This window comes from Anopheles merus, unplaced genomic scaffold (genome assembly GCF_017562075.2).
Source record: "Anopheles merus strain MAF unplaced genomic scaffold, AmerM5.1 LNR4000280, whole genome shotgun sequence".
NCBI classification, from domain to species: Eukaryota; Metazoa; Arthropoda; class Insecta; order Diptera; family Culicidae; genus Anopheles; species Anopheles merus.
The window spans coordinates 1-20,208 of NW_024427860.1; the positions used below are offsets into that span (position 1 = coordinate 1).

The 20,208-nt window shown below is 44.7% G+C and overlaps 2 protein-coding genes and 2 pseudogenes across 2 annotated transcripts; all 4 read left to right on the forward strand.

Moving 5' to 3' along the window:
* The first annotated feature begins 443 nt into the window (after positions 1-443).
* LOC121602052 lies at positions 444-2,522 on the forward strand (annotated as a pseudogene).
* Positions 2,523-5,686: 3,164 nt separating this feature from the next.
* LOC121602050 lies at positions 5,687-7,998 on the forward strand (annotated as a pseudogene).
* Positions 7,999-11,058: 3,060 nt separating this feature from the next.
* LOC121602049 (heat shock protein 70 A1-like) lies at positions 11,059-13,370 on the forward strand. Its single transcript, XM_041930821.1, has one exon. The coding sequence runs from the start codon at positions 11,257-11,259 to the stop codon at positions 13,174-13,176; it is 1,920 nt and encodes a 639-aa protein (XP_041786755.1). The 5' UTR covers positions 11,059-11,256; the 3' UTR covers positions 13,177-13,370.
* A 3,473-nt stretch (positions 13,371-16,843) lies between these two features.
* On the forward strand, positions 16,844-19,138 carry LOC121602051 (heat shock protein 70 A1). The gene has a single exon (XM_041930823.1). It carries the CDS (start codon positions 17,042-17,044, stop codon positions 18,959-18,961), a length of 1,920 nt encoding a protein of 639 aa, XP_041786757.1. The 5' UTR covers positions 16,844-17,041; the 3' UTR covers positions 18,962-19,138.
* Positions 19,139-20,208: the final 1,070 nt, after the last annotated feature.

Sequence of the window (20,208 nt, forward strand, 5' to 3'; positions counted from 1 at the left end):
AAAATCAGTGGGTAAACTGAAAATCAGCTAAAAAATAATATCCTTTACGGTGATGGTTGACAAAGGAATGGCCATAGCTGCAATCCGTAGCGGTAGGCAGTTGTCGCTCATCGTACACAATAGCCGAGACAAAATGTAACGCGAGAGCAGCTTCGAAGCCAAGACCCACTGCTAGATGATTCGAGCTCGTATTCGACCAGTCTCGCGTGCAATCGAGCACACACTCGATGTGGCTCGAGTAGGTTCGAGTAGGATCGAGTAGCTTGTGGAGCATTCTAGAAATTGTATGTTTGATATATAAGCCGTGTTTCGAGTAGTGAGCGTCATTCAGAAAATAACAAGCAAAGAGTAAAGAGCGAGCTATCGTGAACTAGAACGTGGTGAACCAAACAAATTGAATAGTGAATTATCACTCAAGATACACAAACGTGAACAGTTTTTTCTGCGCTATCAGTGAAGAATTTCAGTGCATACAGTATAATAGACACAGCATTGACAAGATGCCTTCTGCAATTGGAATCGATCTGGGCACGACCTATTCGTGCGTGGGAGTGTTTTCAGCACGGCAAGGTGGAGATTATTGCCAACGACCAGGGCAACAGAACCAAACCGAGCTATGTTGCGTTTTCGGACACGGAGCGCCTCATCGGTGACGCGGCCAAGAACCAGGTGGCCATGAACCCCACAAACACAGTGTTCGATGCCAAGCGACTGATCGGACGCCGGTATGACGACCCTAAGATTCAGGCCGATATCAAGCACTGGCCGTTCAAGTGGTCAACGACTGCGGCAAGCCGAAGATTCAGGTGGAATTCAAGGAGAGCGCAAGACGTTTGCACCAGAGGAAGTCAGCTCGATGGTGCTGACGAAAATGAAGGAAACGGCCGAAGCATATCTGGGACACTCTGTGAAGAATGCGGTCATCACGGTTCCAGCGTACTTCAATGACAGCCACGACAAGCCACGAAGGATGCCGGTGCGATCGCGGGCCTGAATGTGATGCGAATCATCAACGAACCGACGGCGGCCGCATTGGCTTACGTTTGGACAAGAACCTGAAGGGCGAGCGCAACGTGTTGATCTTCGATCTCGGCGGAGGAACGTTCGACGTGTCCATTTTTGACGATCGACGAGGGCTCTCTGTTCGAGGTACGAGCCACAGCCGTGACACCACCTGGGAGGCGAAGACTTCGACAACCGAATGGTGGGCCATTTCGTGGAGGAGTTCAAACGCAAGTTAAGAAGGACGTGTCCAAGAACGCCAGAGCACTGCGACGCTTGAGGACGGCATGCGAGCGAGCGAAGCGGACGCTTTCCTCCCCGCCGAGAGGCCACGATCGAGATCGATGCCCTCATGGACGGAATCGACTACTCCAAAGATCAGCCGAGCACGATTCGAGGAGCTGTGCTCGGATCTGTTCCGCTCGACACTGCAACCGGTGGAGAAGGCCCTGTCGGATGCAAAGATGGACAAAAGCTCCATTCACGACATCGTGCTGGTAGGTGGATCGACCCGCATCCCGAAGGTGCAGTCGCTGTTGCAGAACTTCTTCTGCGGCAAATCGCTGAACCTGTCGATCACCCGGATGAGGCGGTAGCATACGGTGCGGCGTCCAGGCGGCTATTCTTAGTGGAGACAAGGACGAAAAGATCCAAGATGTATTGTTGGTCGATGTGGCTCCGTTGTCGCTCGGATCGAAACGGCCGGCGGAGTGATGACGAAGCTGATCGAGCGAAATTCGCGCATTCCGTGCAAACAGACGCAGACCTTCTCGACCTACGCGGACAACCACCCGGAGTGTCGATTCAGGTGTTTGAGGGCGAGAGAGCCATGACAAGGACAATAATCTGCTGGGCCAGTTCGACCTATCAGGCATTCCGCCGGCACCGCGCGGTGTGCCAAAGATTGAGGTAACCTTTGATCTGGACGCCAACGGTATTCTGAACGTATCGGCGAAGGAAATGAGCACCGGCAAGGAGAAAAAACATCACGATCAAGAACGACAAGGGCCGCTTGTCGCAGGCGGATATCGATCGCATGCTGGCCGAGGCGGAGAAATTCCGCGAGGAGGATGAAAAGCAACGGGAGCGAGTCGCGGCTCGCAATCAGCTCGAGGCGTACTGTTTCAGTCTCAGCAAACGCTAGAATCAGCCGGCTCGAAACTGAGCGAAGGCGATCGCAAAACTATCGAGGAACGGTGCAAACGAGACACTGCGCTGGATCGACGGCAACAGTATGGCAGAGGAAGAGTACGATCACAAAATGCAGGAGCTGACGCGGGCTTGCAGTCCGATCATGACGAAGTTGCATCAGCAATCGGGAGCCGGTCCACCCCGACTAGCTGTGGCCAGCAGGCTGGCGGGTTCGGCGGACGCGCGGGCCCCACGGTAGAGGAGGTGGACTAAGATGATGAAGAAGGCAGGAGTAGATTAGATGACAGTATTGCAAAGCGGCCATTATCGTAGGCGGAGACTGGCCCCACTCAAAAGAAGACTGTGTAAATATGTGTAAGTTAGACAAATAGAGATAATAACATAATGTAATTTATTGTATCAGCAAGTAAGTTCCTCGTTGAATAAAAAGAAAATTGAAACTAGATGTTGCAGTGCAATGCAATGTTTTAGCAATCAGAGCGATATCACACAAATTTGGGAATGGGGATCGGTTTACCATTGAATTGAGCATCACAAAATTATGTAATTCCCTTATCACACCCTGTGAACAACTTAAACTATATATTTTGATTGAAGTCAGGCAATATAGTTACTTATCTCGATTAGGTAGCATATTTGACTTTGTAGAGTATTGTCATTGTAACCAAACACTTATTTTAGTCAATTGTTTACAGTTACTGTTATTATGTATGTTATTATTATGTCATTTAGGGCTTGAACCCATGTTGTTAAGTCGTCACAGGGTTATGCAAGATAATTTCGGGGTATTTAGGAACTTTAGGATGTTTGCCGTTAGGGGCGGTCCCATAGTACAGTCGTCTACTCGAACCACTCAATAAGATGCCCGTCATGGGTTCAATCCTAGAATGGACCGTCTCCCCGTAGCAAGGATTTGACTATCCGGCTGTGTGGTAATAAATTATGTATAGGCCGGCATGTCCGCGGCATGATGGACGTTACGCCAAATAGAAGAAGAATAAGGATGTTTGCAAAGGATGTTGGAAAAAACAACGTATATTTCCAGGTGACGTTTAAGATTCACAATTAGATAAACTGTTTCAGAACTCATGTTGATCCATAAAACTTTGTTGGACTTTTCATTGAGTGAAACGGACTTTTACTGACATTTGAAGAACCTAACTTGGGTAGGGGGACATACTAAACTCTAGAAATAAATTGGAAGGCGAAGTTTTTAGCAGCGTAACATCCTATCTTGACAGTCCGAACGAATCTGTTCTCTTGCTATCGAATTGGTTTTATTTATACTTATTAGATGTATTTACATTTGGTTACATTTGGTTTTGGAATGTGTTTTGTGCTAATTAAAGGTTATTGATATGAGGTGCAATTTATCATTGTATCGGAGTGAGGTGCCGGTCAATGGTACAGTCGTCAACTCGTACGACTTAACAACATGCCCGTCATGGGTTCAAGCCCCAAATAGACCGTGCCGCCATACGTAGGACTGACTATCCTGCTATGGGGGGAAATCAATAAGTCACTGAAAGCCAACCCCACAAGTGTGTTGGCAGGCTTGACCGGTTGTGTTGAGCCAAAGAAGAAGAAGATCGGAGTGAGGTGTCTGTCATTTGTGCCTATGCTGCGCTTTTAGTGTTTTTACAATGTTCTGGAAAGTTTCAACTGTTTCTAGCCAAGGAACCGTGTGTTCGCCGGTCTTGCATACGCTGCGTTTTCAACGATAAGTTGCTATGTGTTCTCAGTTTGTCTGCTTTGGCTGTGGTGACGCTTGAATAGCTGATGCTGCGCGTTTTTCGGTTTTTTTCGAATAAATTTTTTCGTTTTGAATATATCTTGTGGTAAATGTGCTTTTCTTCCAAACACTAGTTCGTATGGTGTGTAGTTTGTGTATGTGTGTTCTGTTGTATTGCAAACAAATTCGTAAAATTTTGTCCAATCGTCCTAGTCATCATGATGTTCGTTTGTATAACTTCTTAGGTATTCGTTTAGACATCTATGATTTCTTTCTAATGATCCTATTGTCTGTGAATGGTAAACTGTACTAAAAGTCTGTTTGATTTTAAAGATTTCTGAGACTTTGTGTAATATTTCATTGTTATATTCTAGTCCTTGATCTGATTTTAATTCTATAAATGTTCCATGAATGCTCTTGCTATAGTATTTGCTTTTTTGTTATGGATAGGTGTTACTACGATGTATTTTGTTAAGTCACATTGTATGGTTATTGCATACCTGTTGTTTTTGTTAGTTTTTGTTAGTCGTCCAACTGTTGTTGATTGAAATTTTGTCAAAAGATTTTGTCGGTCTTGTAGTTACAACTGTTTCTTCGTTAGTATGTCTAGTCGTCTTATTAACTAAACATGCCTTACAATTTCTTACGTATTTCTTGAAATCATCTTTCATATTTTTCCATTTGTTTTTATCCCTTATTTTCTGGTACAGTCTGTACTGGCCTCCCGAAGGGGTCATATGATAATCTGAAATTCTGTTGTTATCCATCTAGTTGGAGTAAACAGGATTATTTCAAACTTGGTAATGGCTCTGTTGGCGATCTCCTTAATAGTTTGTTGGGAATATTCTTTGAATAAATGGTCTTCTTTTGACCATGCTAGCTTGTTTCTTCTATATTGCTTCGCGATTTTGCACATTTCTAGAACAGCAAACTCTAGTGCTTTACCATATGATTGGTTGTATATTATGAATTCAACGTTGTTCTTATTTCTCTGTGTACATATTTTCAATACCTTTCTCACTTTTGAAGGTCTATCTGTTTTCCACATCGCGGGGTGATCAGTCCCTGTTGTTGCGTTTGTTTATATTAGTTTGCGCGTTATTTTTCTTAACCATGGGTCTCGTATTAACCATTAAAATCGTTTTGGATTTTGGTATTAATTCCTTTAGGTCATCCGAGCTCACAATTGTTGGGAAAAGCACACACCCATAATGAAATAATGACAAAAAGAAAATAAAAGAAAATAACTTGGACTCTTTCTGCAAACCGTTGCTTTACACAAAAACTGATTTGCAAAATATGCCATTATCTTTGTTTATTTCCTTCCCCCTCCCCCACGCGAAACGCAGAACAAAAGTACAGCAACAAGTCTCACTCCGGAAAATCACTGAATGGGTTAAAATGAATAAATAAAATACACGAATTGTTTTTTATCAAATTTTCAACTACGCAATGGGAAGAATGGGCGTAAAAGTTAAATTAAATTTTAAATGAAAAAATCAGTGGGTGTACTGAAAATCAGCTAAAAAATAATATCCTTTACGGTGATGGTTGACAAAGGAATGGCCATAGCTGCAATCCGTAGCGGTAGGCAGTTGTCGCTCATCGTACACAATAGCCGAGACAAAATGTAACGCGAGAGCAGCTTAGCACAGCCAAGACCCACTGCTAGATGATTCGAGCTCGTATTCGACCAGTCTCGCGTGCAATCGAGCACACACTCGATGTGGCTCGAGTAGGTTCGAGTAGGATCGAGTAGCTTGTGGAGCATTCTAGAAATTGTATGGTTTGATATATATAGCCGTGTTTCGAGCAGTGAGCGTCATTCAGAAAATAACAAGCAAAGAGTAAAGAGCGAGCTATCGTGAACTAGAACGTGGTGAACCAAACAAATTGAAATAGTGAATTATCACTCAAGATACACAAACGTGAACAGTTTTTCTGCGCTATCAGTGAAGAATTTCAGTGCATACAGTATAATAGACACAGCATTGACAAGATGCCTTCTGCAATTGGAATCGATCTGGGCACGACCTATTCGTGCGTGGGAGTGTTTCAGCACGGCAAGGTGGAGATTATGCCAACGACCAGGGCAACAGAACCACACCGAGCTATGTTGCGTTTTCGGACACGGAGCGCCTCATCGGTGACGCGGCCAAGAACCAGGTGGCCATGAACCCCACAAACACAGTGTTCGATGCCAAGCGACTGATCGGACGCCGGTATGACGACCCTAAGATTCAGGCCGATATCAAGCACTGGCCGTTCAAGGTGGTCAACGACTGCGGCAAGCCGAAGATTCAGGTGGAATTCAAAGGAGAGCGCAAGACGTTTGCACCAGAGGAAGTCAGCTCGATGGTGCTGACGAAAATGAAGGAAACGGCCGAAGCATATCTGGGACACTCTGTGAAGAATGCGGTCATCACGGTTCCAGCGTACTTCAATGACAGCCAGCGACAAGCCACGAAGGATGCCGGTGCGATCGCGGGCCTGAATGTGATGCGAATCATCAACGAACCGACGGCGGCCGCATTGGCTTACGGTTTGGACAAGAACCTGAAGGGCGAGCGCAACGTGTTGATCTTCGATCTCGGCGGAGGAACGTTCGACGTGTCCATTTTGACGATCGACGAGGGCTCTCTGTTCGAGGTACGAGCCACAGCCGGTGACACACACCTGGGAGGCGAAGACTTCGACAACCGAATGGTGGGCCATTTCGTGGAGGAGTTCAAACGCAAGTTCAAGAAGGACGTGTCCAAGAACGCCAGAGCACTGCGACGCTTGAGGACGGCATGCGAGCGAGCGAAGCGGACGCTTTCCTCCAGCACGGAGGCCACGATCGAGATCGATGCCCTCATGGACGGAATCGACTACTACACAAAGATCAGCCGAGCACGATTCGAGGAGCTGTGCTCGGATCTGTTCCGCTCGACACTGCAACCGGTGGAGAAGGCCCTGTCGGATGCAAAGATGGACAAAAGCTCCATTCACGACATCGTGCTGGTAGGTGGATCGACCCGCATCCCGAAGGTGCAGTCGCTGTTGCAGAACTTCTTCTGCGGCAAATCGCTGAACCTGTCGATCAACCCGGATGAGGCGGTAGCATACGGTGCGGCCGTCCAGGCGGCTATTCTTAGTGGAGACAAGGACGAAAAGATCCAAGATGTATTGTTGGTCGATGTGGCTCCGTTGTCGCTCGGAATCGAAACGGCCGGCGGAGTGATGACGAAGCTGATCGAGCGAAATTCGCGCATTCCGTGCAAACAGACGCAGACCTTCTCGACCTACGCGGACAACCAGCCCGGAGTGTCGATTCAGGTGTTTGAGGGCGAGAGAGCCATGACAAAGGACAATAATCTGCTGGGCCAGTTCGACCTATCAGGCATTCCGCCGGCACCGCGCGGTGTGCCAAAGATTGAGGTAACCTTTGATCTGGACGCCAACGGTATTCTGAACGTATCGGCGAAGGAAATGAGCACCGGCAAGGAGAAAAACATCACGATCAAGAACGACAAGGGCCGCTTGTCGCAGGCGGATATCGATCGCATGCTGGCCGAGGCGGAGAAATTCCGCGAGGAGGATGAAAAGCAACGGGAGCGAGTCGCGGCTCGCAATCAGCTCGAGGCGTACTGTTTCAGTCTCAAGCAAACGCTAGAATCAGCCGGCTCGAAACTGAGCGAAGGCGATCGCAAAACTATCGAGGAACGGTGCAACGAGACACTGCGCTGGATCGACGGCAACAGTATGGCAGAGAAGGAAGAGTACGATCACAAAATGCAGGAGCTGACGCGGGCTTGCAGTCCGATCATGACGAAGTTGCATCAGCAATCGGGAGCCGGTCCATCCCCGACTAGCTGTGGCCAGCAGGCTGGCGGGTTCGGCGGACGCGCGGGCCCCACGGTAGAGGAGGTGGACTAAGATGATGAAGAAGGCAGGAGTAGATTAGATGACAGTATTGCAAAGCGGCCATTATCGTAGGCGGAGACTGGCCCCACTCAAAAGAAGACTGTGTAAATATGTGTAAGTTAGACAAATAGAGAATAATAACATAATGTAATTTATTGTATCAGCAAGTAAGTTCCTCGTTGAATAAAAAGAAAATTGAAACTAGATGTTGCAGTGCAATGCAATGTTTTAGCAATCAGAGCGATATCACACAAATTTGGGAATGGGGATCGGTTTACCATTGAATTGAGCATCACAAAATTATGTTAATTCCCTTATCACACCCTGTGAACAACTTAAACTATATATTTTGATTGAAGTCAGGCAATATAGTTACTTATCTCGATTAGGTAGCATATTTGACTTTGTAGAGTATTGTCATTGTAACCAAACACTTATTTTAGTCAATTGTTTACAGTTACTGTTATTATGTATGTTATTATTATGTCCATTTAGGGCTTGAACCCATGTTGTTAAGTCGTCACAGGGTTATGCAAGATAATTTCGGGGGTATTTAGGAACTTTAGGATGTTTGCCGTTAGGGGCGGTCCCATAGTACAGTCGTCTACACGAACCACTCAATAAGATGCCCGTCATGGGTTCAATCCTAGAATGGACCGTCTCCCCGTAGCAAGGATTTGACTATCCGGCTGTGTGGTAAAAATTATGTATAGGCCGGCATGTCCGCGGCATGGACGTTACGCCAAATAGAAGAAGAAGAAGGATGTTTGCAAAGGATGTTGGAAAAAACAACGTATATTTCCAGGTGACGTTTAAGATTCACAATTAGATAAACTGTTTCAGAACTCATGTTGATCCATAAAACTTTGTTCGAAGTGGACTTTTCAACACTTGAACGTAGGGGGACATAACTAAACTCTAGAAATAAATTGGAAGGCGAAGTTTTTAGGCAGCGTAACATCCTATCTTGACAGTCCGAACGAATCTGTTCTCTTGCTATCGGAATTGGTTTTATTTATACTTATTAGATGTTATTTACATTTGGTTACATTTGGTTTTGGAATGTGTTTTTGTGCTAATTAAAGGTTATTGATATGAGGTGCAATTTATACATTGTATCGGAGTGAGGTGCCGGTCTAATGGTACAGTCGTCAACTCGTACGACTTAACAACATGCCCGTCATGGGTTCAAGCCCCAAATAGACCGTGCCGCCATACGTAGGACTGACTATCCTGCTATGGGGGGAAATCAATAAGTCACTGAAAGCCAACCCCACAAGGCCTTGACCGGCATCGGTTGTTGAGCCAAAGAAGAAGAAGATCGGAGTGAGGTGTCTGTCATGTTGTGCCTATGCTGCGCTTTTAGTGTTTTTACAAATGTTCTGGAAAGTTTCAACTGTTCTAGCCAAGGAACCGGTGTGTTCGCCGGTCTTTGCATACGCTGCGTTTTCAGCGATAAGTTGCTATGTGTTCTCAGTTTGTCTGCTTTGCTGTGGTGACGCTTGAATAGCTGATGCTGCGCGTTTCGGTTTTTTTTCGATAAATTTTTTCGTTTTGAATATATCTTGTGGTAAATGTGCTTTTCTTCCAAACACTAGTTCGTATGGTGTGTAGTTTGTGTATGTGTGTTCTGTTGTATTGCAAACAAATTCGTAAAATTTTGTCCAATCGTCCTAGTCATCATGATGTTCGTTTGTATAACTTCTTAGGTATTCGTTTAGACATCTATGATTTCTTTCTAATGATCCTATTGTCTGTGAATGGTAAACTGTACTAAAAGTCTGTTTGATTTAAAGATTTCTGAGACTTTGTGTAATATTTCATTGTTATATTCTAGTCCTTAATCTGATTTTAATTCTATAAATGTTCCATGAATGCTCTTGCTATAGTATTTGCTTTTTTGTTATGGATAGGTGTTACTACGATGTATTTTTGTTAAGTCACATTGTATGGTTATTGCATACCTGTTGTTTTTGTTAGTTTTTTGTTAGTCGTCCAACTGTTGTTGATTGAAATTTTGTCAAAGATTTTGTCGGTCTTGTAGTTACAACTGTTTCTTCGTTAGTATGTCTAGTCGTCTTATTAACTAAACATGCCTTACAATTTCTTACGTATTTCTTGAAATCATCTTTCATATTTTTCCATTTGTTTTTATCCCTTATTTTCTGGTACAGTCTGTACTGGCCTCCCGAAGGGGTCATATGATAATCTGAAATTCTGTTGTTATCCATCTAGTTGGAGTAAACAGGATTATTTCAAACTTGGTAATGGCTCTGTTGGCGATCTCCTTAATAGTTTGTTGGGAATATTCTTTGAATAAATGGTCTTCTTTTGACCATGCTAGCTTGTTTCTTCTATATTGCTTCGCGATTTTGCACATTTCTAGAACAGCAAACTCTAGTGCTTTACCATATGATTGGTTGTATATTATGAATTCAACGTTGTTCTTATTTCTCTGTGTACATATTTTCAATACCTTTCTCACTTTTGAAGGTCTATCTGTTTTCCACATCGCGGGGTGATCAGTCCCTGTTGTTGCGTTTGTTTATATTAGTTTGCGCGTTATTTTTCTTAACCATGGGTCTCGTATTAACCATTAAAATCGTTTTGGATTTTGGTATTGATTCCTTTAGGTCATCCGAGCTCACAATTTTTGGGAAAAGCACACACCCATAATGAAATAATGACAAAAAGAAAATAAAAGAAAATAACTTGGACTCTTTCTGCAAACCGTTGCTTTACACAAAAACTGATTTGCAAAATATGCCATTATCTTTGTTTATTTCCTTCCCCCTCCCCCACGCGAAACGCAGAACAAAAGTACAGCAAGAGTCTCACTCCGGAAAATCACTGAATGGGTTAAAATGAATAAATAAAATACACGAATTGTTTTTTATCAAAATTTTCAACTACGCAATGGGAAGAATGGGCGTAAAAGTTAAATTAAAATTTTAAATGAAAAAATCAGTGGGTGTACTGAAAATCAGCTAAAAAATAATATCCTTTACGGTGATGGTTGACAAAGGAATGGCCATAGCTGCAATCCGTAGCGGTAGGCAGTTGTCGCTCATCGTACACAATAGCCGAGACAAAATGTAACGCGAGAGCAGCTTAGCACAGCCAAGACCCACTGCTAGATGATTCGAGCTCGTATTCGACCAGTCTCGCGTGCAATCGAGCACACACTCGATGTGGCTCGAGTAGGTTCGAGTAGGATCGAGTAGCTTGTGGAGCATTCTAGAAATTGTATGGTTTGATATATATAGCCGTGTTTCGAGCAGTGAGCGTCATTCAGAAAATAACAAGCAAAGAGTAAAGAGCGAGCTATCGTGAACTAGAACGTGGTGAACCAAACAAATTGAAATAGTGAATTATCACTCAAGATACACAAACGTGAACAGTTTTTCTGCGCTATCAGTGAAGAATTTCAGTGCATACAGTATAATAGACACAGCATTGACAAGATGCCTTCTGCAATTGGAATCGATCTGGGCACGACCTATTCGTGCGTGGGAGTGTTTCAGCACGGCAAGGTGGAGATTATTGCCAACGACCAGGGCAACAGAACCACACCGAGCTATGTTGCGTTTTCGGACACGGAGCGCCTCATCGGTGACGCGGCCAAGAACCAGGTGGCCATGAACCCCACAAACACAGTGTTCGATGCCAAGCGACTGATCGGACGCCGGTATGACGACCCTAAGATTCAGGCCGATATCAAGCACTGGCCGTTCAAGGTGGTCAACGACTGCGGCAAGCCGAAGATTCAGGTGGAATTCAAAGGAGAGCGCAAGACGTTTGCACCAGAGGAAGTCAGCTCGATGGTGCTGACGAAAATGAAGGAAACGGCCGAAGCATATCTGGGACACTCTGTGAAGAATGCGGTCATCACGGTTCCAGCGTACTTCAATGACAGCCAGCGACAAGCCACGAAGGATGCCGGTGCGATCGCGGGCCTGAATGTGATGCGAATCATCAACGAACCGACGGCGGCCGCATTGGCTTACGGTTTGGACAAGAACCTGAAGGGCGAGCGCAACGTGTTGATCTTCGATCTCGGCGGAGGAACGTTCGACGTGTCCATTTTGACGATCGACGAGGGCTCTCTGTTCGAGGTACGAGCCACAGCCGGTGACACACACCTGGGAGGCGAAGACTTCGACAACCGAATGGTGGGCCATTTCGTGGAGGAGTTCAAACGCAAGTTCAAGAAGGACGTGTCCAAGAACGCCAGAGCACTGCGACGCTTGAGGACGGCATGCGAGCGAGCGAAGCGGACGCTTTCCTCCAGCACGGAGGCCACGATCGAGATCGATGCCCTCATGGACGGAATCGACTACTACACAAAGATCAGCCGAGCACGATTCGAGGAGCTGTGCTCGGATCTGTTCCGCTCGACACTGCAACCGGTGGAGAAGGCCCTGTCGGATGCAAAGATGGACAAAAGCTCCATTCACGACATCGTGCTGGTAGGTGGATCGACCCGCATCCCGAAGGTGCAGTCGCTGTTGCAGAACTTCTTCTGCGGCAAATCGCTGAACCTGTCGATCAACCCGGATGAGGCGGTAGCATACGGTGCGGCCGTCCAGGCGGCTATTCTTAGTGGAGACAAGGACGAAAAGATCCAAGATGTATTGTTGGTCGATGTGGCTCCGTTGTCGCTCGGAATCGAAACGGCCGGCGGAGTGATGACGAAGCTGATCGAGCGAAATTCGCGCATTCCGTGCAAACAGACGCAGACCTTCTCGACCTACGCGGACAACCAGCCCGGAGTGTCGATTCAGGTGTTTGAGGGCGAGAGAGCCATGACAAAGGACAATAATCTGCTGGGCCAGTTCGACCTATCAGGCATTCCGCCGGCACCGCGCGGTGTGCCAAAGATTGAGGTAACCTTTGATCTGGACGCCAACGGTATTCTGAACGTATCGGCGAAGGAAATGAGCACCGGCAAGGAGAAAAACATCACGATCAAGAACGACAAGGGCCGCTTGTCGCAGGCGGATATCGATCGCATGCTGGCCGAGGCGGAGAAATTCCGCGAGGAGGATGAAAAGCAACGGGAGCGAGTCGCGGCTCGCAATCAGCTCGAGGCGTACTGTTTCAGTCTCAAGCAAACGCTAGAATCAGCCGGCTCGAAACTGAGCGAAGGCGATCGCAAAACTATCGAGGAACGGTGCAACGAGACACTGCGCTGGATCGACGGCAACAGTATGGCAGAGAAGGAAGAGTACGATCACAAAATGCAGGAGCTGACGCGGGCTTGCAGTCCGATCATGACGAAGTTGCATCAGCAATCGGGAGCCGGTCCATCCCCGACTAGCTGTGGCCAGCAGGCTGGCGGGTTCGGCGGACGCGCGGGCCCCACGGTAGAGGAGGTGGACTAAGATGATGAAGAAGGCAGGAGTAGATTAGATGACAGTATTGCAAAGCGGCCATTATCGTAGGCGGAGACTGGCCCCACTCAAAAGAAGACTGTGTAAATATGTGTAAGTTAGACAAATAGAGAATAATAACATAATGTAATTTATTGTATCAGCAAGTAAGTTCCTCGTTGAATAAAAAGAAAATTGAAACTAGATGTTGCAGTGCAATGCAATGTTTTAGCAATCAGAGCGATATCACACAAATTTGGGAATGGGGATCGGTTTACCATTGAATTGAGCATCACAAAATTATGTTAATTCCCTTATCACACCCTGTGAACAACTTAAACTATATATTTTGATTGAAGTCAGGCAATATAGTTACTTATCTCGATTAGGTAGCATATTTGACTTTGTAGAGTATTGTCATTGTAACCAAACACTTATTTTAGTCAATTGTTTACAGTTACTGTTATTATGTATGTTATTATTATGTCCATTTAGGGCTTGAACCCATGTTGTTAAGTCGTCACAGGGTTATGCAAGATAATTTCGGGGGTATTTAGGAACTTTAGGATGTTTGCCGTTAGGGGCGGTCCCATAGTACAGTCGTCTACTCGAACCACTCAATAAGATGCCCGTCATGGGTTCAATCCTAGAATGGACCGTCTCCCCGTAGCAAGGATTTGACTATCCGGCTGTGTGGTAATAAATTATGTATAGGCCGGCATGTCCGCGGCATGGACGTTACGCCAAATAGAAGAAGAATAAGGATGTTTGCAAAGGATTTTGGAAAAAAACAACGTATATTCCAGGTGACGTTTAAGATTCACAATTAGAGAAACTGTTTCAGAACTCATGTTAATCCATAAAACTTTGTTCGAAGTGGACTTTTCAACACTTGATCGTCCAGGCGATCATAGAAACCCGGAAGGGGTTCCCTTACTGGACATGTTGGAGTTTAGAACCCTTGCTTGGGTAGGGGGACATAACTAAACTCTAGAAATAAATTGGAAGGCGAAGTTTTTAGGCAGCGTAACATCCTATCTTGACAGTCCGAACGAATCTGTTCTCTTGCTATCGGAATTGGTTTTATTTATACTTATTAGATTTATTTACATTTGGTTACATTGGTTTTGGAATGTGTTTTGTGCTAATTAAAGGTTATTGATATGAGGTGCAATTTATACATTGTATCGGAGTGAGGTGTCTGTCATGTTGTGCCTATGCTGCGCTTTTAGTGTTTTTACAAATGTTCTGGAAAGTTTCAACTGTTCTAGCCAAGGAACCGGTATGTTCGCCGGTCTTTGCATACGCTGCGTTTTCAGCGATAAGTTGCTATGTGTTCTCAGTTTGTCTGCTTTGCTGTGGGACGCTTGAATTGCTTATGCTGCGCGTTTTGGTTTTTTTCGATAAATGTGTCTCAATTGTTTTTTTTCTATTAACGGTATGGTCTGGGTGTGTTGCTATCGTGTGGATTGATTTGCTTATGTTTTATAATGATGTGTTGCAATGGTGTGATTTGGCTTTCCGAAGTGTGTTACAATGTATCTATAATTGATAGTATGTATTATAATAAGTTCTGTATAACAGATATGCTACACCTCCCCCCCTTTAATAGAATAACGTAATGAATCACAATGATTGAAGTTATTCTCCTGTGTACTCAATTAGTCTGGTTTGTGTACTGTAGAGATTTTCTTTGATGTATTGTTTTGTATTACGTAATTAGGCCCTTGGTCACTTACTACTGTGTTAAATGTAGGTTTTATCTATTTTTTTCTGTTTTCATTTTCCAAATTTACCTGATCTCCTATCTGCATAATGATCGGCACTGTATTTCAATTTAAGATTTGATGTCTTTTATGCTTTGCTTTTATCAAATTTTCTCTGCCTATTTCGTTTGATTTTTGGAGTTTATATTTCATTTCGAAATAATAATCGTCAATATAATAAACTGGTTCTATTTTTGTTTTGAATATATCTTGTGGTAAATGTGCTTTTCTTCCAAACACTAGTTCGTATGGTGTGTAGTTTGTGTATGTGTGTTCTGTTGTATTGCAAACAAATTCGTAAAATTTTGTCCAATCGTCCTAGTCATCATGATGTTCGTTTGTATAACTTCTTAGGTATTCGTTTAGACATCTATGATTTCTTTCTAATGATCCTATTGTCTGTGAATGGTAAACTGTACTAAAAGTCTGTTTGATTTTAAAGATTTCTGAGACTTTGTGTAATATTTCATTGTTATATTCTAGTCCTTGATCTGATTTTAATTCTATAAATGTTCCATGAATGAATGCTCTTGCTATAGTATTTGCTTTTTTGTTATGGATAGGTGTTACTACAATGTATTTTGTTAAGTCACATTGTATGGTTATTGCATACCTGTTGTTTTGTTAGTTTTTGTTAGTCGTCCAACTGTTGTTGAATGAAATTTTGTCAAAAGATTTTGTCGGTCTTGTAGTTACAACTGTTTCTTCGTTAGTATGTCTAGTCGTCTTATTAACTAAACATGCCTTACAATTCTTACGTATTTCTTGAAATCATCTTTCATATTTTTCCATTTGTTTTTATCCCTTATTTTCTGGTACAGTCTGTACTGGCCTCCCGAAGGGGTCATATGATAATCTGAAATTCTGTTGTTATCCATCTAGTTGGAGTAAACAGGATTATTTCAAACTTGGTAATGGCTCTGTTGGCGATCTCCTTAATAGTTTGTTGGGAATATTCTTTGAATAAATGGTCTTCTTTTGACCATGCTAGCTTGTTTCTTCTATATTGCTTCGCGATTTTGCACATTTCTAGAACAGCAAACTCTAGTGCTTTACCATATGATTGGTTGTATATTATGAATTCAACGTTGTTCTTATTTCTCTGTGTACATATTTTCAATACCTTTCTCACTTTTGAAGGTCTATCTGTTTTCCACATCGCGGGGTGATCAGTCCCTGTTGTTGCGTTTGTTTATATTAGTTTGCGCGTTATTTTTCTTAACCATGGGTCTCGTATTAACCATTAAAATCGTTTTGGATTTTGGTATTGATTCCTTTAGGTCATCCGAGCTCACAATTTTTGGGAAAAGCACACACCCATAATGAAATAATGACAAAAAGAAAATAAAAGAAAATAACTTGGACTCTTTCTGCAAACCGTTGCTTTACACAAAAACTGATTTGCAAAATATGCCATTATCTTTGTTTATTTCCTTCCCCCTCCCCCACGCGAAACGCAGAACAAAAGTACAGCAAGAGTCTCACTCCGGAAAATCACTGAATGGGTTAAAATGAATAAATAAAATACACGAATTGTTTTTTATCAAAATTTTCAACTACGCAATGGGAAGAATGGGCGTAAAAGTTAAATTAAAATTTTAAATGAAAAAATCAGTGGGTGTACTGAAAATCAGCTAAAAAATAATATCCTTTACGGTGATGGTTGACAAAGGAATGGCCATAGCTGCAATCCGTAGCGGTAGGCAGTTGTCGCTCATCGTACACAATAGCCGAGACAAAATGTAACGCGAGAGCAGCTTAGCACAGCCAAGACCCACTGCTAGATGATTCGAGCTCGTATTCGACCAGTCTCGCGTGCAATCGAGCACACACTCGATGTGGCTCGAGTAGGTTCGAGTAGGATCGAGTAGCTTGTGGAGCATTCTAGAAATTGTATGGTTTGATATATATAGCCGTGTTTCGAGCAGTGAGCGTCATTCAGAAAATAACAAGCAAAGAGTAAAGAGCGAGCTATCGTGAACTAGAACGTGGTGAACCAAACAAATTGAAATAGTGAATTATCACTCAAGATACACAAACGTGAACAGTTTTTCTGCGCTATCAGTGAAGAATTTCAGTGCATACAGTATAATAGACACAGCATTGACAAGATGCCTTCTGCAATTGGAATCGATCTGGGCACGACCTATTCGTGCGTGGGAGTGTTTCAGCACGGCAAGGTGGAGATTATTGCCAACGACCAGGGCAACAGAACCACACCGAGCTATGTTGCGTTTTCGGACACGGAGCGCCTCATCGGTGACGCGGCCAAGAACCAGGTGGCCATGAACCCCACAAACACAGTGTTCGATGCCAAGCGACTGATCGGACGCCGGTATGACGACCCTAAGATTCAGGCCGATATCAAGCACTGGCCGTTCAAGGTGGTCAACGACTGCGGCAAGCCGAAGATTCAGGTGGAATTCAAAGGAGAGCGCAAGACGTTTGCACCAGAGGAAGTCAGCTCGATGGTGCTGACGAAAATGAAGGAAACGGCCGAAGCATATCTGGGACACTCTGTGAAGAATGCGGTCATCACGGTTCCAGCGTACTTCAATGACAGCCAGCGACAAGCCACGAAGGATGCCGGTGCGATCGCGGGCCTGAATGTGATGCGAATCATCAACGAACCGACGGCGGCCGCATTGGCTTACGGTTTGGACAAGAACCTGAAGGGCGAGCGCAACGTGTTGATCTTCGATCTCGGCGGAGGAACGTTCGACGTGTCCATTTTGACGATCGACGAGGGCTCTCTGTTCGAGGTACGAGCCACAGCCGGTGACACACACCTGGGAGGCGAAGACTTCGACAACCGAATGGTGGGCCATTTCGTGGAGGAGTTCAAACGCAAGTTCAAGAAGGACGTGTCCAAGAACGCCAGAGCACTGCGACGCTTGAGGACGGCATGCGAGCGAGCGAAGCGGACGCTTTCCTCCAGCACGGAGGCCACGATCGAGATCGATGCCCTCATGGACGGAATCGACTACTACACAAAGATCAGCCGAGCACGATTCGAGGAGCTGTGCTCGGATCTGTTCCGCTCGACACTGCAACCGGTGGAGAAGGCCCTGTCGGATGCAAAGATGGACAAAAGCTCCATTCACGACATCGTGCTGGTAGGTGGATCGACCCGCATCCCGAAGGTGCAGTCGCTGTTGCAGAACTTCTTCTGCGGCAAATCGCTGAACCTGTCGATCAACCCGGATGAGGCGGTAGCATACGGTGCGGCCGTCCAGGCGGCTATTCTTAGTGGAGACAAGGACGAAAAGATCCAAGATGTATTGTTGGTCGATGTGGCTCCGTTGTCGCTCGGAATCGAAACGGCCGGCGGAGTGATGACGAAGCTGATCGAGCGAAATTCGCGCATTCCGTGCAAACAGACGCAGACCTTCTCGACCTACGCGGACAACCAGCCCGGAGTGTCGATTCAGGTGTTTGAGGGCGAGAGAGCCATGACAAAGGACAATAATCTGCTGGGCCAGTTCGACCTATCAGGCATTCCGCCGGCACCGCGCGGTGTGCCAAAGATTGAGGTAACCTTTGATCTGGACGCCAACGGTATTCTGAACGTATCGGCGAAGGAAATGAGCACCGGCAAGGAGAAAAACATCACGATCAAGAACGACAAGGGCCGCTTGTCGCAGGCGGATATCGATCGCATGCTGGCCGAGGCGGAGAAATTCCGCGAGGAGGATGAAAAGCAACGGGAGCGAGTCGCGGCTCGCAATCAGCTCGAGGCGTACTGTTTCAGTCTCAAGCAAACGCTAGAATCAGCCGGCTCGAAACTGAGCGAAGGCGATCGCAAAACTATCGAGGAACGGTGCAACGAGACACTGCGCTGGATCGACGGCAACAGTATGGCAGAGAAGGAAGAGTACGATCACAAAATGCAGGAGCTGACGCGGGCTTGCAGTCCGATCATGACGAAGTTGCATCAGCAATCGGGAGCCGGTCCATCCCCGACTAGCTGTGGCCAGCAGGCTGGCGGGTTCGGCGGACGCACGGGCCCCACGGTAGAGGAGGTGGACTAAAATGATGAAGAAGGCAGGAGTAGATTAGATGACAGTATTGCAAAGCGGCCATTATCGTAGGCGGAGACTGGCCCCACTCAAAAGAAGACTGTGTAAATATGTGTAAGTTAGACAAATAGAGAATAATAACATAATGTAATTTATTGTATCAGCAAGTAAGTTCCTCGTTGAATAAAAGAAAATTGAAACTAGATGTTGCAGTGCAATGCAATGTTTTAGCAATCAGAGCGATATCACACAAATTTGGGAATGGGGATCGGTTTACCATTGAATTGAGCATCACAAAATTATGTTAATTCCCTTATCACACCCTGTGAACAACTTAAACTATATATTTTGATTGAAGTCAGGCAATATAGTTACTTATCTCGATTAGGTAGCATATTTGACTTTGTAGAGTATTGTCATTGTAACCAAACACTTATTTTAGTCAATTGTTTACAGTTACTGTTATTATGTATGTTATTATTATGTCCATTTAGAGCTTGAACCCATGTTGTTAAGTCGTCACAGGGTTATGCAAGATAATTTCGGGGGTATTTAGGAACTTTAGGATGTTTGCCGTTAGGGGCGGTCCCATAGTACAGTCGTCTACTCGAACCACTCAATAAGATGCCCGTCATGGGTTCAATCCTAGAATGGACCGTCTCCCCGTAGCAAGGATTTGACTATCCGGCTGTGTGGTAATAAATTATGTATAGGCCGGCATGTCCGCGGCATGGACATTACGCCAAATAGAAGAAGAATAAGGATGTTTGCAAAGGATTTTGGAAAAAACAACGTATATTCCAGGTGACGTTTAAGATTCACAATTAGAGAAACTGTTTCAGAACTCATGTTAATCCATAAAACTTTGTTCGAAGTGGACTTTTCAACACTTGATCGTCCAGGCGATCATAGAAACCCGGAAGGGGTTTCCCTTACTGGACATGTTGGAGTTTAGAACCCTGGCTTGGGTAGGGGGACATAACTAAACTCTAGAAATAAATTGGAAGGCGAAGTTTTAGGCAGCGTAACATCCTATCTTGACAGTCCGAACGAATCTGTTCTCTTGCTATCGGAATTGGTTTTATTTATACTTATTAGATGTTATTTACATTTGGTTACATTTGGTTTTGGAATGTGTTTTTGTGCTAATTAAGGTTATTGATATGAGGTGCAATTTATACATTGTATCGGAGTGAGGTGTCTAATGTACAGTCGTCGTACGTTACATGTTGGGTTTGTGTTAGTATTGCTAAATCAAT